This window comes from Phasianus colchicus, chromosome 1 (genome assembly GCF_987193195.1).
Source record: "Phasianus colchicus chromosome 1, bPhaCol1.hap1.1, whole genome shotgun sequence".
Lineage (NCBI taxonomy): Eukaryota > Metazoa > Chordata > Aves > Galliformes > Phasianidae > Phasianus > Phasianus colchicus.
Window position 1 is genome coordinate 137500092 of NC_143436.1, and position 23954 is coordinate 137524045.

The 23954-nt window shown below is 41.7% G+C and overlaps 2 protein-coding genes and 1 long non-coding RNA gene across 8 annotated transcripts in view; 2 read left to right on the plus strand and 1 right to left on the minus strand.

Moving 5' to 3' along the window:
* Positions 1-10957, plus strand: part of GCC2 (GRIP and coiled-coil domain containing 2) — a 32290-nt gene extending 21333 nt beyond the window's left edge. For all 3 annotated transcript variants that reach the window (XM_090128125.1, XM_031605167.2, XM_090128132.1), the window contains exons 18-23: positions 221-397; positions 1840-2057; positions 3019-3213; positions 3957-4096; positions 5092-5293; positions 6138-10957. In XM_090128125.1, coding sequence (XP_089984251.1) covers positions 221-397; positions 1840-2057; positions 3019-3213; positions 3957-4096; positions 5092-5293; positions 6138-6208 — 1003 coding nt within the window. In that variant the 3' untranslated portion in view covers positions 6209-10957. The remainder of the gene's footprint in view (positions 1-220; positions 398-1839; positions 2058-3018; positions 3214-3956; positions 4097-5091; positions 5294-6137) is intronic.
* Positions 10958-11061: 104 nt separating this feature from the next.
* Positions 11062-16575, minus strand: LOC116236509 (uncharacterized). Of its 2 annotated transcripts, XR_016460760.1 has the most exons (4): positions 16361-16575; positions 13371-13565; positions 12868-13282; positions 11062-12612 (listed from the first exon to the last, which is right to left on the minus strand). It is a non-coding gene; the product is annotated as an uncharacterized LOC116236509 (long non-coding RNA). The 2 variants fall into 2 exon arrangements; XR_004168559.2 differs by having other exon boundaries at positions 11062-13282.
* An 80-nt stretch (positions 16576-16655) lies between these two features.
* Positions 16656-23954, plus strand: part of LIMS1 (LIM zinc finger domain containing 1) — a 66846-nt gene continuing 59547 nt past the window's right edge. The window contains exon 1 of one of the 3 annotated variants that reach the window (XM_031605162.2): positions 16656-16778. In XM_031605162.2, the coding sequence (XP_031461022.1) occupies positions 16744-16778 (35 nt within the window). In that variant the 5' untranslated portion in view covers positions 16656-16743. Of the gene's footprint in view, positions 16779-16820; positions 16992-17030; positions 17365-23954 lie in introns of those variants that run through there. The other 2 variants (XM_090128183.1, XM_031605164.2) reach the window with 2 other exon arrangements.

Consider the following 23954-nt stretch of genomic DNA (forward strand, 5'->3'; position numbering starts at 1 on the left):
GCAGGATGTGATTAAACTCATCTGCAACGATATTGAAATGCAATCAGGTCTTTCCTAATTGTTTCTGCTGTGGTCACATTCTGAGCTTATTTTGATCACAGTGCCGTAGGTAATTTAAATACAGAAATAAATTTTAAAAAAACTCAGATTGGCTACATAAAACATTGTGGGTATAATAATAAGATAACTCTAAATGTTTTTTTTTTTTTTTTCCTTGTAGAGAACAGTTGGAAATGGTGATAGAACAACTAAAAGTTAAGCTACAAGAAACTCAGCATAATTTACAGATGAATGCAGCTGAATTCCAGGCGTTGCAGTCTGAACATGACACCCTGCTGGAAAGACACAATAAGATGCTGCAAGAGACTGTTGCAAAAGAGGCAGAACTCCGTGAAAAGTATGCTCTGCTGATGAAAGATGGTTTATTTTGTTTGAATCTAAAGTGCTGGTTGTGCAGCTGGCTTCAAATAGTGCTTTCCAAAGGAATGGTGTAATTTTAGAGAAAGTTAAAGGAACTTTGGAAAGTATTATTTGCTACTTTTTGTCAGCCTTCGGAGGTTTCAGCAGTGAAAACAAAGTAGTAGCTGATCAGGGAATATGAGATTTCTGATAGCTTTCTACTTGTTAAATATCAAATTTTTAAAGCTAATTTTTTTTAAGCTTGCTGAATTTACTGACTATTTTTATGTCTTGAACTCAGTACTACATTTGTGTTGGACTGCTCAACAATATTTTATGCACGCGTTTCATTTTAGTAAAATACTGTTTAACAACAAAATATCCACCAAGTACCTTCTTTACAGAAGGTATTTTTTTTCAAGTGTATGCTTGCCACAATCATAATTTCCTACTTCTTCCAAACCAAAAGGGATCTATTTACTCTGTGTGACTTCCTGACAAATGACATGAATAGGTATTTACTTGAGCTCTTAGAAAAGCTTTTCCATGTCTTCTTTTAGGGTACAAAAATTCATGAGAAGTTCATTAGAAATTACAGTTTAGTCTTAGAAACTGTTGATTCCTTTGTCTTAATCTGTTGTACTGTTTCCTGATATCCACATGATGATTCATTGGAATCATCTAAATCATGTCCTTTTGCATTTCTCTGGAAACCACATATACCACAGTAGGTTCCTTTCATAGCCAGAAATGCTAGCTCTTTGCTGCACTGGCTAAATTTAAATTTATACACTTATAAGGGCAAGTTCTATGCTTAGTGTTTCCATACATGCACTTGTTTAATTGCTTCTGACAATTTTGTCTTATTTCTGGAGTGCCTCCAAATTCACTACAATTGATGTGGTATACTGACATTTTTCTTGCCAAGAAAGATGAATGATATCCTACCCTCCTTTGCGCTGAGTTTTGAAGTTTAAAGTTAATCAATTAATTAAACCTATTTTCTTAGAAATTAATATTTTCAGAAGTCCTGCATGGATCTTCGGTAAATAAATGGTAAAGGAAAAGAAATACGTGCATGTAATGAGGATAAATTGTTATGTTGCAATTTTTCAGTTAAAGAATGTTCAGATCACAGCAAAAAATTCAGACCATAGCTTGTCTGTACTTTCTTTTTTTTTTTTTCCCCAAAGTCTGAATTTTATCTTCTGACATAGAAGTCAAAAGCTTATATAATGCAGTACATTCCTAGGATTGGTGATAAACATCACTTTTTTACTCTTAGATTTGCCCTGGCAAAAGATAAAGTTGGGGGAAGAAAGTGAAACAGACATTCTAAGATATGAAGACTGAAAATTAATTTAAACCGTAGGCAAATTTGTGTTGTCAAGAATAAGTTTGTTGTATGTTTCTTGTATTTTGTGTTTACACTGTTTGCAGGTTCTGCACAATACAGTCTGAGAATATGGTCATGAAAACAGAGCATGCTCAGGCTTTGAGTCAGCTGACAGCCCAGAATGAAGCTCTCCGGAACAATTTCAGAGATCAAGTCAGGAACCTGCAAGAAGAACACAGGAAGACAGTAGAGACACTTCAGCAGCAACTGTCCAGGGTGGAAGCTCAGCTTTTCCAACTCAAGAGTGAACCAAGCACTAGAGGTAACTTTTGGTCATGAAACCAGGTTTTCTTGGGTTATGTACTCTTGGGGGGTTATTAATTTGTGTACTTGACACTGTACTTTAGACTGTACTGGAAACTAGTATGTGGTTCTGTAATACAACAGAAAGTTCCTGTAGAAAATTGATTGAGTAAGTCATATCAGTCCTCTGATTCCAAGTAAAGAATGAGGTTTTATTATTACTGTACCTCCACAATCAGTATCACAGTTAAGTTTTCTGCAGTGTCTGCACTGGGAGACAGATAGAGGGAAATCACTTTTGTAAATAGTTGGTGTTCAGTTTGTCTCACATTTTGGAGAGCTTAACAGATCTCTGCCCTCCAGTATGATGAGTAAAGCTACACAAGAGTATACTGAAAGATTTTTAACAATATTTACTACTGGTATACTTGCTATTTGCCCCCATATCTAATATAAAATTTTACTCTGCTCAACTTAAGTGCTACTTTTTAAAATCTGTGTAGTTACTCGTTAGGATGCAGTCAGATAATTGCCAAGAAACAGTAACAGTTTAAGTTAAGTTGCTCCTTCCATATGTTGTTTAGCTGTATTGCAGTAACTGATAGTGTACTGAAGCAGCAGGATAGCACACAAAGCATTACAACAGACTAATTTACACCACCCACAGGACTGTTTGAAAGAAAAGCCAATTCTGTTTTGCATCAAAAACACTTGGCACTCTTATCAAAGCTACAGAATCTGCAGGGTATGATGCATTAAGGTTTCATAGTCCCTGAAATGAAGATTGCTGATTAAGATCAGATTTGGAAACTGGCTTTGACTGAAATGATAGTCTGGAGGTAAAAGGCTCTATTACTTGCTTGTATCTAGCTTTCAAGTCTGTAGATTACATACTGCTTTCCAATTTGAGATAGCTTGAGTTATTTCATAGGTGTACATCTATTTTATTTCAATGACAAACATTAGTAAGTATCTTTCAGGTCCAGCTGTTTCAAATCCTGTACCAAAGAACTTAAGAGAACGGCGAAACACGGACCTTCCCGTTCTAGATGTGCACGCTGTAGCAAGGGAGGAAGGAGAAGGTATGGAAACAACGGACACTGAGTCCGTCTCTTCAGCCAGCACCTACATACCATCCTTGGAACAGCTTCTAAACTCTCCAGAAACAAAACCAGGTAGGTAGAACACGTGGCTTTTATAAGCATTGGAGGTTGTGCCCTCAGAATATATGAGAATGTTGTGTTCTTCATGCTTTTAGTTGCAGCACAGACATTTAATTAGTGCCCTGAGTATACACTGTCTGGAATTTCTGTATGAGTCTTCTCCTTGAATACAGATTAGTGAGATCTCATATTTTTAACTTTCTAAAGGGAAGAGGATGCATGACTATGTCAGTGAATGGTTACAGAACTTTTGGTGCAAAGTGACTAGTCTCTACTTGAGACTCTTGTTAATGAAAGGGTAAATTGTTCAACTTAATGTGGTTTATTAGAACAGGAACTTACTCATACTTTTTTCAGGAAAATGAAAGAACAGCATCCCAAAAAGTAGAAAAATAAGTGGTAGCATCTAACCATATTTTTTAAACTCTACTGAATACCGTGTGGAGAAATGTTGAAAAATCTTCATCTATGAGTGGAAAGCAAGGGGTAAATTAAAACCATGTATCTTGATGTACTTGTGAGGAGACTGGCAAATCAATTCTAAAAAATGTGTGTATACAAAAATAAATCACAAAACAAGCATACAGCAGCAGAAATGATGACTGTTAGTTGGCAGTCTTAATTTGCATGGATTTCATTTCCTGTGTACATCTTAGAAACTGCATTAATTAATCAAGTCATAATGTTAACTTAGTATTAAGTAGATGTAAGTCCTTTTTCCTCCTCCTTCACTTTTCTTTTTCAATTCATTGCAGAAACATCCCAGTGGCAAACAGAGCTCACCAAGGATGAACTGATTGAGAAACTAAGCACAACAACAAAGAGTGCTGATCACCTGAATGAATTACTTCGTGAATCAGAAGCGACCAATGCAATCCTAATGGAGCAAATAAAGGTCAGCAGGCATGCAGTAAATGTGGGGACAGCTGTAATTTGTATGGTGCATTTCCTAGATGAAATGTTTAACACTGAATATGTTTCAGAAAATGGCAGTCTATAGAAATTTGGGAATGCAAAACTTTAATTTGAGGGGTTTTTTTATTCACAAGAGTAATTATTACTTCTAAAATTGACTTGAGGATTTTTTTCCCCAGTTTCTCATGTCTAGGGGAAGAGGGGAAGTAAAAGCTGCTACTACTTCTACAAAAAAAGCAGAGTTTGGAAGTTTAATATCTGCTATAAAGAGATTTTTTTGTTGTTTTTACTGTTTGCATTTAGCTAAAAACAGTAAATTCCAAGGGAAACATTGGTCTCTCTCCCTGTAATCCCTTTTACCTGTCTTAAAACAAAAGAAGATGCATGTTTAGAGGTATATGTACTAACAAAATTTGGTTATATTTGATAACAACTCCAGGATTTCTCTTGAAACATTTTTAAAGATAATGTATTCTCAAAACAGGCTAACATTTTTTTTATGATTTCTTAATGCATGATAATGTTGTTAAACCTCTGATCCAAGTTGCTTTTTTAACTTCTGAACTCTTTATCATTGAAAGTGAATTTTAGCACTGTATCTCACTATAATTACTGTACAGATTTTATCCAAATAAATTATTTTTGATCTATCTATCTATCTATATTTCTTTTTGGATATTATCAGCTGTTCAGTTTTCAGTGGGTTTTTGTCCAGAACCATAGAAGGGACCTTTAAGTTCACCTAGTTCCAACCTCTGTGCTGTAGGCAAGGTCACCTACCACTAGACCAGATTGCTCAAAGCCTCATCCAGTCTGGCTTTGAATACTTCATTACACATACACTATACTTTTTGAAGCAAGCTGCATAATTTTCCCTTTGGTTCTTCTTAATACCTTTCTTCAAGTGTTCATCTCATGATGCAAAAAAACATTGCATGGTCTTTTATAAATTTATATTTTCCTTGTCATCTGCAGCTTCTTAAAAGTGAAATAAGAAGATTGGAACGAAACCAGGAGAGAGAAAAATCTGTGGCTAATCTAGAATATTTGAAGAACGTTCTATTGCAGTTCATATTCCTCAAATCAGGAAGTGAAAGAGAGAGGCTGCTGCCAGTAATAGACACCATGTTGCAACTTAGCCCTGAAGAGAAAGGGAAGCTGGTTGCAATTGCCCAAGGTAGGTGGGGTTCTGGCACATTTTAGAAAACGATGTTTTGTGAGTTGTAATGTAATGTGTTCATATGTTTTAGTAAAGATTTCTGTCAAAGTGATCTTAAAATAGAGGTTCCCATATAAATGAATGATTTTCTTGGCAGACGTTTTAAAAAGTTAATTAAAATGGTCCTCTCAAGGCATTACTGCAGACCTAATATTAGTTTCAATAAATTAGCTTTAAAAAAGCCTCTTCAGCAAAATATGCTTTCTGATTAAGAACCTTTGGAACTAAGGAAGGAGGGGAGGAATAGTTGAGCCTTTAAAAGAAATTAACTGAAGAACTGTAATAAAATACTCTATCTTGTTTGTCCCCTTATCGTTCCTTTTTAAGATATGGTTTTTTTAAGTTATATAAATAACGAGCTAGTTTCTAGTACTTCATTAGCATACTTGATTTAAAAATTACTTAAAGAATAAAGAGTAAGTACAGTGCGTGTGTATATAAGCATTTTAAACTACTGAAGAAAAGCACATGAGTAAGTGACAATGTAATCCATTCCATGATAAGCTTTGCGTTTGGAAAAATTATATGTAAACTAAGCCTGTAGCATCTCAACGTTTTTTGGCATTCTAATGAACACTGGCTGGATTTTTCTGAAAGAAGATGATAAAATGGTTTCTTTAAAGTGTACTGGGTGATTAAAGTCCACATCTTTTGCAGAGTGTAAGTACTGAATATTACTTCTTCATCAAATTGACAAGAACAGCGTTTGAAAACTTGATAGAGGAGGGAAAAATGAAGATCAAGTTTTCAAATTGTAATGTCTAGCCTCATAAACTTACAGAATGTATTTCTCCTCCTCCAGGTGAGGAAGAGAGTTCCTCACGGCCCTCTGGGTGGGCTTCATACCTTCACAGCTGGTCAGGACTGCGATGAGACAGTGGAAGCGCTGCATCTTTAAATACATTCCACCATTACAAAAAGAGAAATCCTAAAGTAGAAGAACAATCCACTGGTGTTTCAACATTGAACTATGGGGTTTTGTTTCTGTGTATTATTTTCAGCTTTTAAGTTTCTTCTTATGGAAGAACACCTCATCAGCTCTGAAAGACTATACTGTATCGCATTCTGACAGCAGAGAACTTCTTGTCAAAACTGATGAGCAGACATGGTGAAAAGCAACAAACTAATTGTAAATTGCTTAAAACAGAATTTGACAAACTTGCGACAGGTCTTTTAATGCTGATTTGAAGAAAAAGTTGATTTAATATAGCTACTGGAATACCTAGACTTAAAATATTTTGAAGTGTTTACAGTTTCTCACAAATTTTTGTCAGCTCGCTAGCCTATATGGTTCGTGCACATTGAAGGATTTAAGAGTTATTTCCTCTCTGGTGATGCTTACAAAATGTAAGGTCAGTTGTGAGCAGAAGAGGGATTTTCTGTTTTGAATAAATTTTTAGTCTTAGTTATGTTTTTCTTTTGGAATTGCTGGACCGAAAATATGAAGGCAGCGATCCACAAAACTTAAAGGGGCCTAAAATTATATAAAATACAATGTTTGGCACATCTATGGCATGGTACTGTAGAGGTGGTTAATGGCATCTCTGGAAGTCTTGGGATAGTACCCCAAGAACCAGTGCTTATGAATGAGCTGAAGTTTTAGGAGAAAGGACTTAAGATACAGCTTTTTAATGTGAGGTTGGATGTGTGTGTTCAAGACCAGGAAGTAATGTTACACTACTGTAGTGATGCCTGTACTTGAATGAAAAGGCTCTATCTGTACTTAGTCATATAGAAGATACTAAAGAAAGAATCATGAGTTTGTACATCAGACCCTTTGTGGTAACATTTGAAAGAAAAGGACAGAACTTCCATCAGTAGGTGTACATTTTAAATGTCCTGAAGATTGAAGATGTTATATTCTTCCGTCACTTCTGTTTGCACACTACATTTGCACAAATCTTTTGTACAGATGATTTAATATCTGTTCCAGGCTCTTTGGGTTTTGTTGGTTTTTTTGTTGTTGTTGTTGTTCTCCAGAAAATAAATCTGCAACTGAGCTATTTCTTCTGTTATCAACCCAACACCTTTTTGTTTTTTTTCCCCTTTTATGCCATGCTGCCTTTCACTATCTTAATTTATTTGTAAATTGCTGAAGTGCTTACATGTCATTTCTTCACCCTGCTTATCTTTCAACTACAGAATGTTTTGGAGTTTCTTTTTCTTCTCTAGTTGCCCTCTCCCACACTTTTACAGTGAATCATTTCTTGGTGTACATATCAATTCTAAATAATATTCTTTCTTTCCTGCCCATCTTAGTTGAGGCCCTGCAGATTGATGCTCATTCCTTTAATATTACCTCGCTTGGGGCTGAGATTTATCTGGATTCAAGAACAGAAAGTCAGAATGCACAGTTAGTAAAAGCAGTTACTGAACAGTTTATTATGATTGTTTTTTGCTGTTGGTGTATATTTCCAACTGACAAACAACTGACAAATTCAACAGACTTTAGCTATTCCACAGTCTTGAGCATAATTTATTTTTCTTCCATTATATGCTCTAACTGGAATCTTCATGATTTGTGCTACCAGTGAAAATGCCCTGTGTGGACTTTCAGATCACAGAACTGGTAACCAATAGCATAGGGCATCTATAGTTTGGAGATGCAGATAGCAAGCATGAGGCTACATGTGTTTCTGAAATGATAGCTGTATCTTCAACATTTGTGATTTGCTCCAGATCTCTGCTTAATACTAATTCTTGTTTGCAGCTGGATTTTGTTAGTGTCACTCTAAAGAATGCTAGAGCAGAGCTAGGGGAGAGAGTTCAGATACACATAAAAATGTGTGTAAGTCATTCTCCTGCTGTGATTTTAACAATAGAAGCACATGAGTGTCTTTTTTTTTCTAAGCTCAGTTCAAACTTAGTTTGCAGCTGACCTGAATTAGTCCCTTCTGCACAATGTCTGCTCAACTGCCTCTGGAGATCTGTGACAAGTTCCTTTTTTAAATGCACATATTTCAGAACTATAGATTATTTAACATTGTGAACTGTGAATAAATGCATGCAAACAACATATCTTTGGCTGTACTAAGTACCACATGCTTAGTGACTTCTTTTTCCAGGTCCAAGTTGCACACTTACTGATCTTAGTAAAACTCAAGCATTGTCTTTATGAATGTAGTGGACACCTCTTGCATCACTATATATATTTTATTAATGAAAGATTAAGGTCTTAATGTTAAAAATATTTTAATAACTGCTACTAAGTCGTGTTTTGATGCAACGATTGCCAGAACTTAACCTCAGTGGCAAAAAATTGATGTGAGTAAATATATCAAGGTTTAATATGCACTTGCAGTCAATGGCATTAGAAGAGTATGGACTGGACACAGAATTATTTTGCATAGTAGTTTTTATATGTCATGTATTTGCATTTGTAACATTACAGCATTGTGGCTGTGATTTGCTTTCAAAAAGCAGTTTAAAATGGTAACTAGTACTGCTGCTTCTTGACATACTCGTGCTCTTTTTTTGGAGGAGCATTGTGCTGACTTTGCTTTCTGGTTCTATTTCTTTCCTTGTTTCCCCCTTGCTTCCCCCTTCTGCCGTATTTGCTGGAATACTTCCCAGAAATTGTAGCCCCTGCCCAAAGATTTCATGAGCTTAGGACCAAATTTTATTCTTCTATCTGCCTGCCTTCAGCCCTAGCTTCAGGATGGAAAGGAATAATATAAAAATGAGACTATATTGTCACTATGCAGAGTATATATAGGGACTTAATTAAAAAGAAAAAGGAGTAATTCTCAGTTTCTAGAACTTTATGTGCACTATAGCTGCATTTTTAACTACCTACATGGGCTTAAAAACGGGTTATGGATGTGCCTTCTGCATTCTTTTTTTGACAGAACAGAGCCCTGTCTGCAAGCCAAATGTGCTCTGTCTGGAACATAGGAAGACCAGAGGTGTAAGGTATAGGTGTGCCCATTTGGATTAAGGGTTCAGGAATGGCCAGAGGGAGCCAGTGTTAGTGTGGTACATGGGAGAACTGAGTTGTTTTTCTTTCCTGACTGGACTCCTCTTTCCCAAAGTATAACAGAAGAATACATGGTTAGAATATTTTTCTGAAGTTAGATCTTCCTTTCTCTGTTTCCCTCTGTCCTTGTGCTTTGATACTAGAAATCCTGAAGTTGTTGGGGAAGATACCTAACAGATCTTATTAGTTTCTAATAACTGGCTTGAAAGGCAGCTTAACCACCTCTCCTTCAGCTTTTGCCTTGGCTTCACCTAGAGCACCATACTTCCTTAACTGTGTGATAGATCCTCTATTACTAGTTCTGTGAAAATATCTCCCAGCAGAGCCTTGCAAATAGCAGTTAACACCCACAAGCTGAAAAACCAAATGCATGAAGAGGTAAAAGTGTGTGTTTGTAGTAATTTCAGAATTACTAGTTTGAATAGATAAGTGTTTTGGTTGGAAACATGTCTGTGCTGCCTTTTTCATATGTCCATTTGTTCAATAAATTTCATCCTTATGCAACAGTGTGCCTTTCTTTTTCTCGGAATGTCTGTTCTTACCTGAGAAAATGCTACTTGGGTGCAAGGTAGAAAAAACATGGGGATGCTTACTGTAGTATTCAAGAGAAGATCTGGTACAGTAGCTGCGTGGTCTTTACTTTGTAACTCAGTAATAGGGATGGATACTTCTGGATCGACAAAAGGGGAAAATGAAAATGGTAATTTTTATTATTTTGTATAAATAAATAAAAATCAAGGTGTGAAAAGAAGTTAACCTAAGAACAAATGGATATGAGTCAAAAAAGAAAGCCTGAAATTTAAGATCAATCTGTAATCTAAACAACTTTCAGATGCTGCATATGTGCTTAAGGGAAGGGAAAGAAAGGCTACTTTTCAAGCAGAACTGAATAGAATACTGTCTTGCATGGATGAGAAGGCACATCTTAGGGTCAAGAAATTCATAGAGTCACTGAAGGCTTGGGTTGGAAGGGACCTTTAAGATCATCTAGTTCCAACATTCCTGCTTGTGGATCAGATTCCCAATGCCCCATAGAGTTGCCCATGATGGCTCTTTTATGTATCAAACACATCTCTCTCTAACATTTACTTTAGTCATGAAAAGAACCTTATTTTGTTTCTTTCAGGGCTGGAACACACAAGGAGTACCCTTTCTATGCAGGATGCTGAAGCTGTTAGTACCATGGCCTTCACAATATCCCTGGTGTTTCTCTAACTCTGAGCTATGTATCCAGCTTTCTTACTGCATTTGCCCTGTTGCTGCCAGTGAAGTCAAAAGACACCTCTTCCATTGATTTTGTTCAAGTTCCTTCTCTGGAAGATGGAAAGATATTGTTTAATGGAACAAAATGTAGGATGCAATAATTTTCTGAAGAGGGGACGATTACTGAAGTACCTGGGCAGAACTGCTAAGTGGAAAATGAGGACAGCTTGAACCACCATTCAGTAAATGCCTTCAGTCTTGCATCAGCACAAACCAAAGGCTGAGAAACCACAAGAATCAACAACGCATCCACCATTTCATGAGAAGTGTTCCATATTCCATATTTTAAAAGCTGGAAGCAATACTGGCTGAAATACTGGTGGGGGGGAGGGGGAGGAACCTTTCTTTTGCAATCAAATAAACCTATGAATTTTTTCCCTCAATTCCTTATTTGCTGAGCGTTGGCACAGGAGAAGGGACAGATGGCGAGGCAGCACCGAGCGAGGTAGAGATCAGTATTGTACAGCTTTGAGCTCACTTGTGGCTATGGGTTTATACAGAGGCACTACCAAATTGGTAATGGTGCCTTGCTGATGCCAAAGTGGAGGAGATGAGCCTCGCAGTGGCTGGTGTCTGTGGAGCAACTCAGTGCTTTTTCCAGCAGTGAGGCTCACAGTTCTCTGCTACATGAAGAAGACAAAGTTCCCAGCACCCTGGGTCAATACCATCTGTTCTGCACACATCCCAAAGAAGGTGTGGTCATAGGCTTGCTTTCTCTTGCTTATGAAGTAAAATGGGAAACTGCCAGAAGACTTGTGCCGGACTGAAACTAGCTTACCTGGATCCCTACCTCATGCACTGTACTGGCCTTTTTGGTTTGAGGAACAGTAGTAACAACGCACTTTGCTTTTTCGTGACCACTGCTTTTGAAGACTTATATAGCTTTATAGCCCAATAACTGCTACCAAAGAGAAAGATAATCCTGTCTTTTCCAGGTACTAGCATTGCTCTGGTGCTGAGGCATGCTCTGGCTGTGCTGAGCCACACTTTGTCTCCAACTGTGAAGATGCTGCCTGCATACCTCTTTCATCTTAGGACATGACAGATGTAAAACTAGAGGCAGATCTCCCAGTTGCAGGCATAAAATATGCTCTTCTCCCTCTTTTTTACAAATCCAGAGAATACTTCTCTAAAAACTGTTTTGTTGAAAGCAGGCTATGCCTTGACGCCTACAAGATTCTTTCCTCTGCATGTTACAGAATCAAAAGAATGTTTCTGCTTTCAATTTCTGCCTTTAATCTCTGAGTCCTCACTGCAGTTTAGATTGAGTTGACCTATGCTGTAGGAGCCTTACTGTTGTTCCACAAGCCTTTCATTTCAGAAGGTGAGACTTCCGGGTGGCTAAAGTCTACCAGATTAGCAAAGGAGTGGATGTCTCAGTTGGACTATTTCTAATCTCATGTTCTCTTTGCTGCAGTGTAAATAGTCTCCATTCTACCTGTTGCTTTTGAATTGCTCAACTTCATGTTCTGTTTTAGCTTTGCTAACAAAGCCGTGGAAATGAAACTGTCTCACGACAGCAAAAGCAAACTCAGTTGTTAAACACAGTTCGGTCTTGATGTCTTGACATCTTTACACCAACTGCACTCAAAAGCTCTTCTAATTTTCCTGGCATGATAACAGCATTCCTAAGCTTTTTCATGGAAGAATGGCCACAGTACATAGTACCTCTTTTCAACAGATTTGGTTTACATGTCTCCATAGATCAAAAACTAGGTCCCCTGATGCCTTTTTCTGGGGGAAAAAAAGAACAAAAAACAAATCCATCCTTCCTAAATGAGTGAAAATGAACAAAACATGAAGTGACATGGGCTGGATTGTACAGTGAAGATAGAAAGCAGTAAAGCAAAGTGAAAAAATAGACATCAGTTAGTTACTGCTTCAACAATCAAATCCTCTTTGATATCAGCAAATCATTTATTCTTTCTGCTGTCAGTTGAATGCCTGTAGGCTTCTTAAGAATCTAAGGTAATCGGTGTAAAAACCAGCGTGCTATTTTGGGTACAGGCACAGCCCCACACTCCTCCTGTAATGGCATCTGAAAGTGTTATAAATTGATAGTTATTGGATAGCAGCTGCAGCTGAGTATAGGATTTAAGTTTTTTTTTTTTTTTACTGTCTCATCTGAAAGCTTAATTGCTTGAAAATCGAAGATTGTTCTGAGAACACTCAGACCTTTTTGTAAGTGGATGTACATATTAGTTCTTGGATCTCTTGCAATTTGTAGCTTGCAAAACATCTCCAAAATAAAATCCATGGAAAATGTTACACAACTCCAGGAAAAGGCTTTTACCTTAAGTGCTGCTTTACTCTCCTTATTTCCTCTTCAGGAGTTAAGCTGCTGACGCTCAGCATTACTTCTGGCAAAGGAGAAGGCCCATCATATCATTCTGACTTTTAGCAGCTAAATATTTTTATAGACTAGTTAATGTTTAAGAGATCCCCATGAATTACTTAAACCTGCGGCCATCGCACTCTTGCAGGGGCACGAAGGGGTGACCGTGCAGCACCTCAGAGGGCTGTGGACTCCTGCAAACTGGGGATGAAAGCAAGTGGAAGCAACCGAGACTTCAGCAGCTCCTATTGTTGGTTCTCATCAACCTTCTCCACCAGCCTTGCTCTTGGAAACTGCTCAAACCAATTATTTGCAGACAGCTGGGGAACAGTGAACTTTTCTTGCAGGAGAATTTTGAGAAAATGGAGGAAACCTATTGAGAGATATTGAGAGATTCTGTGGAGAACAGAAATTGCATGGACAAAAAGTTTAAAAAACGAAAAATGACATTCTTCACTTACATTGGGTTGTAACTTGTTTCCTCTCTAGTTATTCTGAGCCGACTTGTTTGACTTCAGTGCTTCTTGAATCTTGAGCCACGTCCTTTCTTTAAAGCACCTCAGAATAATGCCATTAGCAAAAACATCCAAGCAGCCATACAAAGCAACAGATGTTCTAAATGCACCAATAGAAAGATGTGCGACTCGTGACTCCCACTGCAAGACATTTATCATGGAGCAGATGTCAGACTGCTGATAGGTGTCTGTATTTCTAACTGGTAGCATCAAATAGATGTTATCAGCAGTTATCAGATGTTATCAGTCCTTGTTCCTGCACAACCTCTTTCCATCTTCCATATTTGGCTCCATATTTGGAAGATGGAGCCAAATATGCCAGGCACAGCTAAAATGCAAGAAGCAGTAATTTGCCTTTGCTTTCACAAGGAGCTCAGGGTGATCACTAAAACAAAGCTGTCAGTATTCCAAGCAAATTATATACTAAGTACAAAAGTAGCAAAGATTGTTATGAAGCTCCAAGAGTGGTCAAAATTTCTTTCTTTCTGTATCTGAGATGAAAAAAAAAAAAAATTAATGCTGAGTTAGAGTTTGAAACCTAAATAATTTGTAACTTGTGAATTCATTAAAGGTTTTTCTATGAATATTTACTTGGAAACTGCGTATTGAAAAATTATTCAGAAGACACTTAAGGATGTCTCTACTCTGAAAGCCTCAAAGCTTTGAAAGTATGATATATAGACTGTTGACATTGTTGATGGCTGAAATCCATTGATTAGGATAAACAAACGTGGGTCTGCTCTGGCCCTCAGGGTCAATAACAATGTGAGGAAGGATACAGCACCTGCAGTTTCACAAAGCTCTGAGAGAAAGCAAAAGTTCGGACAAATATTCACTGTTTGAAGTAGGAACGCTCAAATGGAAAGAACTCTGGGCAGCAAGCCTTCAACTAGAGCCTCTTTGTCATCTTCTGTCTCTCTAGGCAGATGCACTTATGAGGAGTATCTACAAAAAAAACTTATAACTGAAGCTATGAAGATCACAGAACCATGGAATGAGTTGGAAAGGAACACAGGGATCACAGAGTCCAACTCCTGGCCCCACACAGCACCACACAAAAGTCAAACTGCATGTCTGACAGCATTGTCCAAACGGTCCTTGAACTCTGGCAGCTGGGGGCCATGCCCACTGTCCTGGGGAGCCTGTCCAGATGGTGAAGAAGACACAGTGATTAGATAATTTTTAAGTGCCCGGGCTCATATTTACTCAAGTTTCTTCATATCATAACAAAATTGTAAAACTTTTTTGGAAATGAGAAGAAACTTGATGTAAAAATGCCATCCCAGGCAGGCAGGCAGACCCTTCAGCCTTTCTCTTGTCTGTTTCTCCACAACCTTTTCTTTCTTACTCCTTCCCCAAGCTCACAGTATTGGCCTTGTATTGTTGGTGGTACCAACACTGATAAATTGTACAGTTCTAAATGGTTGGAAGTCTTGCACTGTCATTTGTCCCCCTGCCAGCCTTACCACCACACACTAGTATTTCAGCAGTGATGGAAGGCTTAAAGCACTCTGGAAACAGAACACCAAAAACATGTGTTCAAATAAACTGATTTAGCATGGCGAGATTTTTTAAAAAAGATAATCACAGGATTATGGTGCTTGGTCTGGAGATACGGAGTCCTACATCCCTGCTCTGCCACATGCTTCCTCAGCAAGCTTCATTTCAGCATTGCTGTCTCCATTTCCTCACTTACCTCCTGGGGATGCTGGCACTCCTGACACCAGACACGCCAGCATCTACCTTAATGATGGCTCTGTGAGCAGCAATAAACAGGCAGCTCTTGTTTTTTAAAAACTGCGTAGGAGGAAAGCAGTCATAGCCTTTCATTACACAGGACTGGAGGGAATGATATTTTTCTTTTGAGTGTGTTTGTGAATCCTATTGAATTATTTACTTGAGTACTCTGGGCTGAATTTTACAAGTTAATTAGGATACCAGAATGCTTTAATGCCATGTAATGAAGGTCATTACGAATTGTTATTTCTGATGAACAGGAAGTCAAAACCAAAATTTGAGTCAGCTTCCAAAGCCAGGGCACAAACTTGCAGTAAAGTGCCTCTGAAACACAACACCTGGACTTTCTTGGTGCAGCACTTCCAAGGGCTGCCAGTACTTAGCATTTGGCATAGAGCTTGGTGAAGGCTCTTCCGTTCTTTATGAGTGTCATTGTGAGATCAGACTGCCAGCAGGCCACGCTCCGGGGCTGCTGTCTCTTGAAGGCACTGGAGAGCTGCATAGGGTGCGATTACCATGCTATTACACCTTCTAATGCTCTTGCTAAAGGAAAGACCCTACCAGCTGTGCTCACTGATGTGCCCGGGCTGTTAATTATTTCCAGGGCTCACCACTGTGCAGTTTGCTGCCCCGTGCTCAGGTATGCTGGGGCACAGGTCCCTGTTCAAGCTGCTTTCAGCTGAGCTCTGCAGCAGAAACCAGGCAACATGACAGCTCCCGGTCCCTCAAAGGCGCACTGGGGTTAATTACAGCCATTCGTGAAGCTGCCTGCAGGTAACATGGCAGACTGCCCGAACTCGATTAGGAAGAAAAACAAAGGGGTAGTGTTACTTTAGCAGGCACAGAATGAGAACTTGCCTAGTTAGATGATGTAAGGCAATCCCGCCGCCAGATGGGAGGTGAATGAGTTTAGCCGGTGGGGTTTTTCGGCGGCAGGACCCTCTGTGTCCCTCAGGCCCACCCCGTCTCCAGCAGGGCACCCAGAGCAGGGTGCCCTTGGAGATCCCCAAGGAGGAGACCTACAGCCTCTGGGCAGCCTGTGCCAGTACCTCACTGGCTTCTCAGTGAAAAAGTCCTCCAAACAGCTAATCCAAATCTCCCCTCTTTTAGATTAAAACCATCGTCCCTCGCCCTGTCGTTATCTGCGCAAGAAGTCGCTCTCCATCACTTATCCTCCGTGCGCACGCAGTGGCCCATACCTGCCTGCGCCGACGCCCGCTGCCCTCACGCGCCCCAAGCACGCTGTCCTCTGGGGGCTGCGGAGTTCGCACCCTGCTGTGAAACCACACGTAAGACATAGCAAAAATAGCTGACGTGGTTTCGACAGCAATCTTCTGTCCTGAAAAGCGGCGCCGAGGGCTCCGCGACGCCAACCGCCCTCACCGAGCGGCGGCGGGCAGAGGACCACCCCCAGCCCGGCGCGGCGCTTCCCACCGGGCAGCGGGATGAGGCGGGGCGGGCCGGGCGGCGGCGCGGGAGGAGTGCGCCCCCAGGCGGCAGCGCGGGGGGGACAGGGGGCGGGCGCGCAGCGCCATTACCGGCGCCCGGCGCGGCTCCTCCCGTTGCGGCGGAGCTCGGCGCGATGTTGGGGGTGGCGGCGGCGGGGCTGCCCGGCAGGTAGGGCAGCGGAGTTCGCGCGTTGGGCGGGAGCCTGGCTTTGCTGCCCGGCGTTCGGAACGGGGAGCGGGGCGGTGGAACGGGCGGGCGTTCCTTCGTTCCTGTGCTATCCCCGTGCTCTGCTGAGCTCCCTCCCGGGTGGAGCGTGGGTTTGGAGCCCTTCTGCCTTACAGCCTTCTCTCCCGAGGGAGGTTACCGAGTTAAACGCTGCTGGTAAATAGCCCCGGGTGAGCTCCGCGGAGTTTCTCGCGTGTTGCCTTAAGGGAAAGAGAGGTTCATGGGGACGGCTTATAGAAAGCAAAGTCTGCTCTAATTACCCGGAGCCTCACCCGCTGTAAATGCTTGTCGAGGTGAGCCGTCCCAAATTAAGGCGCTGACACGTGGACGCGCGGGGCAGAGCGCGGGCAGCGCCTCGTGCCGAGCCGGCCTGGGCTCCGGCTGCGGTGCGCTCACAGCGCGGCTGGGCGGCGCTCCCGGGGAGCTGCTCTGCACGGCCCGGGGCGAGGAGGCAGAAGAGAGAAGGGCTGACTTGATGCCTCTCTCCAGACCCGCGCGGAGGTGCAGCAGACATCTGGCCGGCAGGAACGTGCGTGCGGTTCCTTACTATTCTTTCTTTGATCTTGTTTCTTTTGACGGATGCTTTTAGCTCTCCGTGCGCTGCCTCTGCGTTTGCTTTTGCACTGTACAGGACCTGCTGCTGCAACCTGAGCGTCCTTAGAGCAGGGGTGCTGCAGCGGGTGCTCGGCATTGGGTGGCTGCGAGGGGTGTGCGGCTTTATAGCTGTCCCCGTGTTGTAGATCGAATCAAAAGCAGCCAGCGTTCGACGTCTGAACGTGAGTTGTGGCTGTGCGGTGCCTGGGCTGGAGAGTGCCTGAGTTGTGGGCTGCATTCTATGGGCAGCGTTTCCAGCTGGTTGAGCTGAATTCATCTTGGTGTGCTATTGCCGGAATATTATTGCGGGGGAATGCTTTTAAGTTGAGGGAGGGGAGATTTAGGTTGGACGTCAGGGGAAATTCTTTACAGAGAGAGTGGTGAGGTGCTGGAACAGGCTGCCCAGAGAGGTTGTGGATGCCCCGTCCCTGGAGGTGTTCAAGACCAGGTTGGATGGGGCCCTGGGCAGCCTGGTCTAGTATTAAATGGGGAGGTTGGTGGCCCTGCATGTGGGAGGGGGTTGAAGATTTATGATCCTTGAGGTCCTTTCCAACCCTGGCCATTCTGTGATTCTGTGAATACGTTCCTCATGGGATTCAGAACAAAACATTAGCTTGCAGTTTAGAGTCTTTTATTATCTTATGCGTTTTTAGTTTCCTCGTGGAAACTAAGTTTTTCTTTGTAGTAATAAATGTTCAGTATTTTACTGCCTGCTTGCCTACAAAGCAAGCTCCTCTTTATTCACAGAATAATTGTATTTGACAAACTGGTGTAGGCTCTTTGGATATCCAGCTCTTGTTCGTGTGAAGCTCACACCTGTGAGTGCTCTGTAGTGCTGCTGGCTTTGACAGGCGTTAGTAAGGGAAATGAGAAGCTGTAGGTGATACTGGAGTTGAACCTCATTTGTAACCCAGCGGCTTTGTTCTTAGAACGGGCTCCAGACAGGGGAACCGTTAATGGCCCATAATGCACGGAGCATCACTTGCATAGTTAACAAATTCTTTTTCAAGAGACAATAAAATATTTACTATCAAAGCACTTAAGGCAAGCTTTTCAGCTCTTGCAATTGTGGTTTCACGCTAAGTGTGTTAGGCTCGGCATCCGCATTCATCTGTGTTCTGTTTGCCCCAAGTCCTTGCTTAAAGGCTTCTCGCTCCGTACTTTGGTGCAGCCTTTTACTTCTTCCAGTTGTGGGGACGCAGTTGCAGTGATCTGTGCTAAAAGCAGCTTGCCAGTTGGTGGGAAAGGTACTTGCATAGAGTTTTTCTGTGACAGCAGGTGCTGATGACAAGGAAAATGAGAACGACAGTTGTGTTTTGACAGCTGAAGTCACGCATTGTCTGAGCCCTTCGTAGCATGTATGTAGGCAGTGTGTTGTCTTTGTCATTGCAGCGATGAGCTGCAGAGCTCATTGCCGATATGGCTGCTGCACAAGCTCTGGTGTTGAGGCGGAAGGGCGCTTTGAAAGAATGAAAGGAGGCTGGGAACGTCCTAATTCAACTTGACAATTGGAGAAAGCAGAGCAGGAGACTGTGCCCCCGGGGAAATACTTTTCTGCAAATTAGGACACTCCTTTGCAATTACTTCAGCGCTTCCCCTTCCTGAAGTGTCAAAATCTTTCTGGAAATACCTACTTAGTCCTTTTAAACAGATAGAAAGAAAAAAGAAAGTCAAGGTACTGTTACTTGGTTTTGTGTACCTCAACAACCCTTCACGTGGGACAGCTAAACAGATTTCTGGGCGTGAAGACCATCAGCAGGTCCCCAAACCTGGCGGTCTGTCCAGGTAGGAGCTCTCTGTGAGCCATGTGGACCTCCTTTCCACATCTGAAACTGCCTTCCTGCTGCACAGGGAAGTATGTAAGATCTGGAGCGCCTCTCCTGCGATGCATGAGTGTTGTTACCCAGGATGAGGCCTTATGCTCTGCATTTTTCATGTTAATTGCTTTTCCTTACATTGTTGTTGATTTTTAGCTCTTAGCATTTTTTTTCCATCGTTTCCTAGTTCGTTTTAAAAAAAAAAAAAAAAGCATTCTATCCAGTTCTAAAAAAATCTAATAAGGAAGTGAATCCTACATCAACCCCAGTACATTTAGAGTTGTTTCAACCCTTGCTTGTATTAAATAGTTTGTGGAAGTGAGCAGCACACACTTGTAGGTGGACTTCTGATTGACCGAAACCTAAACTGGTGGGAACAGTTTAGTTAAAGCCTTGGGATTTATTACTCATGTCATGGATGGGGAGTTGTTGTGGCTAATTGGGAAAACTAAGACCGTGTAATGACTTTATGAAGGTTTTCTGGGTGGTCTGAGCAGTCAGGGGAAGCAGTTGTGCTTAGAATTAGAAGGATTTTCTGTACTAATGCATTGTTTTACTGTGGTTAGGGGCACTGGGAAAGGCTGCAGCAAAGCAGCGGAGTAACATCAGAAAATAATTGGGAGGCAACAGCGTGGCTGAGTGGCTCCAGTCCAGGCCCCATGCAGGCATCAGCAGCTGAGGGGTTTGCGTGGGGGAAGAAGTCTGCATCCTGCACATAGCGGGGGGGTTGAAACTAGATGATCATTGTGGTCCTTTTCAACCCAGGCCATTCTATGATCCAGAGATGGCCTCAGATGTGCTCTGAGGAGCAGGGGGTGTGGAGAGGCAGGGCTGTAGGCCCTCCCATCCCTGGCATACTTGTCCACTGGCTCAGGAAGGCATGGCAAGGCCTGCATGCAGCCCAGCAGGCTCAGGACTGAATCAGCAGAGCAGGATCTGCTGCGAGAAGCAATCTAGCATGAGGAAATGCTTCCAAACAGGAGCGTATTTCTGCTCACAGATGGAAACCACCCGCTTCTGAACTTCTGTGTCGGTAGCAGAGGAGGCTTGCGTTTTGTGGCTGGGAGACAGACACATGTGCTAGATTAAGTCCCTTGTTTTTGCCAGGTCCTGCTGGTAAGTGGGGTGAGGCTCTTCTGTGGTAACTGCTTCCCAGGCCTGCCAGGATCCGAGAAGCCGGACACGTCGTCCTGAGGTTGGCCAGGGCCTTGCTCCCATGGAGGCACAGTTACAGGGGAGCTGGTGCAGCTGGAAACTGATGGCTAGACAGAGGAGTAGATAGCATGTATTCATAGAAACAAAGAATGGCTTGGATGGGACCTTAAAGATCATATAATTCCATCCCCCTGCCATAAGCAGGGCTGCCCCCCACCAGCTCAGGCTGCCCAGGGCCCCATCCAACCTGGCCTTGAGCACCTCCAGGTATGGGGTACTGCATCTTCTCTGGGCAGCTGTGCCAGCACCTCACCACCCTCTGAGTAAAGAATTTCTGCCTAACATCTAACCAAAATCTCCCATCTTTTACTTTGAAACCATTCCCTCTTGTCCTATCACTGTCTGCCAATGTAGTAAGTTGATCTCTATATGCTCCCTTTAGAAACTGGAAGGCTGCAGTGAGATTTCCCTGGAACCTTCTCTTCTCCAAGCTAAGCAAGCCCAACTCCTCCAACTTTTCTGTATATGAGAGATGTTCCGGCTCTCTGATCACCCTCCAGCTCTCCTCTGGATCCACTCCAACAAGTCCACATCTTTCTTGTATTGAGGGCTCCAGAGCTGTATGTAGTACTCCGAGTGGAGTAGATTGAAATCCAGTTGGTTTGATCTGGATTGATTCCTTGATTTTTGTGACTAATGGTGATGCTGAGGTGGATAGGAGATACTTGGAAAAGAGGAATGTGGTTGTCTCTCAAGTGGGGCATATCTGCAGCACTTTTACAAACACACAAAGAAAACAACAGTGTTTTCTTCTGTCCTTCCTTTTGTGAGTGTATGCAGTTGCAAGAGAGAGGCAATACTCTGGTTATATTAAAAAGAAATCAAAGGCTATAATTTTAAAGCTGCTGAGAAAAAGCTGATTTCCGAAATCTTAGTTCCTTCATTCACATTTTTTCTTTTTTGTTAGCCAGCCTCAGGAAATGAGAACATTCTTTTGGTTTTCCATGGCTGAGTCATATAATATATATATATCTATATATAAAAAATATGTTAAAACATCTGGAGATGTTCACTTCAGAGGTATTTGTTTTGTGTTATGTTCTCTAAGCTTTAAATGTTCATACATAGTTGGATGTTTCCAGAGTTTCCAGTATTTCTTTGGCTACAAGAATATGGATGCTGCTGTCAGAAAAGCCCAGGAAAATACGCTGATAACTTAGGGAACATACAAACAAGTGGAAGTAAAGCCTTTAAAGACTTTTTTTTTCCTCAAAAATGTAACTATCGAAGTGGATGTTTATTGTCAGCTGCATCCAAATTTGTAGCTTTTTGATGTCTGCCAAGTATATTTAAAAAAAAAAAAAAAAAAAAAAGGTGTAAGAAAGTACCAGTAGCTACTTTCCAGCTTTTAAAAATAAATCAATAAATGGTTTTAAAAGGAAGGAAGTAATTAAAAGCCCATTATACCCATCTGTGCTGTGCTGTGGTGTGAGCTGACCCTCACTTGGCCTCTGCTGCACTGCGAGTGGGCGGTGGGCTCTCAGCTCTGGCCTCTTACTGGGGTCAGGCAGGGATCGTGAGATTGGATTTCTTTTATTATTCTTTTTTGAAGCCATTTAATTTAACCCAAGGCCAAATGTTTAAATTTGGAGAGAGTGAATAAGGAGAATAAAGAACGTTTCCACCCTTAGTGGTTGAGTGTAGCTGTGAGGGAGGATGCTGCTGGTGGTCCATTCAGCAAGCACTGGTGGAGGGGTAAGAAAGCAGAAGGAGAAGCCATTGCATGCTCAAGTTTATGGTTCCAATAAGGAACCTCTTGCTGATTAAGTGTTTTGATTAAACCCTGGTTTCCTGTAGGTTTCTTTCATCTTTTATTGTCAGTGGATTATAGTGGACTTAAAAAAAAAAAAAAAAAAAGGCTTGATTGTTGAAATGGTTGCATATAAATGATCCTTGGGGTATGTGTTATTTAGAAAAGTACTTATCTTCCTGGAAAAAAAAACACAGCCCTACCTGCTTTTGCCCCTTCAACGTGCTTGTTTGCCATTACATATCAAAGAAGTGCGATTTCTATAATTATATCAAAGAATAGTGGCTTATTGTTAATTGTTTAAAATAATCTGAGGGCCTGTGGAGCTTGTTCTTTTGGCTGATTTCCTGGTCATTGGGATACTAAGGAACTCTTTCAGGTTTTTCAGGAAAAAAATAACTCCTGGAGCCAAGACAGTCCCTGTGGTAACTTACAGACTTGTAGCCCTGGAATGAATTCTCTGTTGTCATCTCTACCAGCTATGATTTTTCTTTTTCAGAGAAAAGCCTCCCATTTCCCACCTGGCATCCACATCCTCTGACATCATTCACCATTAAATTATGTTCCTTAGCCCCAACTGATGCCATGCTGTGTTAGGTATTAGGAGGAAGTTTTTTCACACAGAGGGTGGTGACACACTGGTTCCAAGTTGCCCAAGGAGGCTGTGGATGCCCCATCCCTGGAGGCATTCAAGGCCAGGCTGGATGTGGCTCTGAGCAGCCTGGTCTGCTGGTTGGTGACCCTGCACATAGCAGGAGGGTTGAAATTAGATGATCATTGTGGTCCTTTTCAACCCAGGTCATTCTATGATTCTATGAATTTGGTATTCTGAGGCAGCAGCACCAAGCTGCTGGTTTGCCAGGCTGAGATAAGGGTCTGGAGCGTAGATGTGATTGTGGGCTCTCCTTTCTGGGACAGCTTTGTGATGAGGGGAACCAACAGAGGAGCAACAGTGGCTCCTTTTTCCCATCAGGAAGCTTAGCCTGCATTAAATTTGTTGACATTCAGGAGGTTTAGTGCTGCTCATGATGCCTCGTGTATAAGTTTCAGCATGAGCAGATTCTTGATATAGGCATAACTGTGAAATGAGGGCTTTTTTTTTTTTTTTGTCATCTGATCTAAAATTATGTAGCTATTATGGATTTTTATAACATAGCTTTGCAGTGATTTGATTTGTACAGTGTGCTTCTGGACTTCACACAGACTCCACAGGTAAAAATACACATCAGTATGACTGCCACACTTGTACAAAAATGAATTCCAGACTCAGCAGAAGGAAAATAATGGGAAAGATGCTAGGTTGTAAGTGATAGTGTGCCCAGCAGAGCTTGCTGCTGCCATTGTAGTAATCATTTGGGTGATGGCAGTGTCATGATGAGAAAATACAGACTCATCTAGATTGGTGATCTTGAAGGTCTTTGCCAAATCCAACCATCAGCCTGACCTGCTGAGTCCCATCACTAAACCATGACCCTTAATGCCATGTCCACATGTCTCTTACATATCTCCAGGAATGGGGACTCTGCCACTTCCCTGGGCAGCCGTTCCAATACTTGACCACTCTCTCCATTAAGAAATCCTTTCTGATATCCAATCTAGACCTCCCCTTGTGCAATTTGAAGGCGTTTCCTCCTGTCCTATCACTTTTCATATGAGGTAAGAGACAGACACCCAAAATGTGCTCTATCCTCCAAAAAGAGAATCTGTGCCAGTGAATGCTGCTTCTGGCATCACACCTGGATA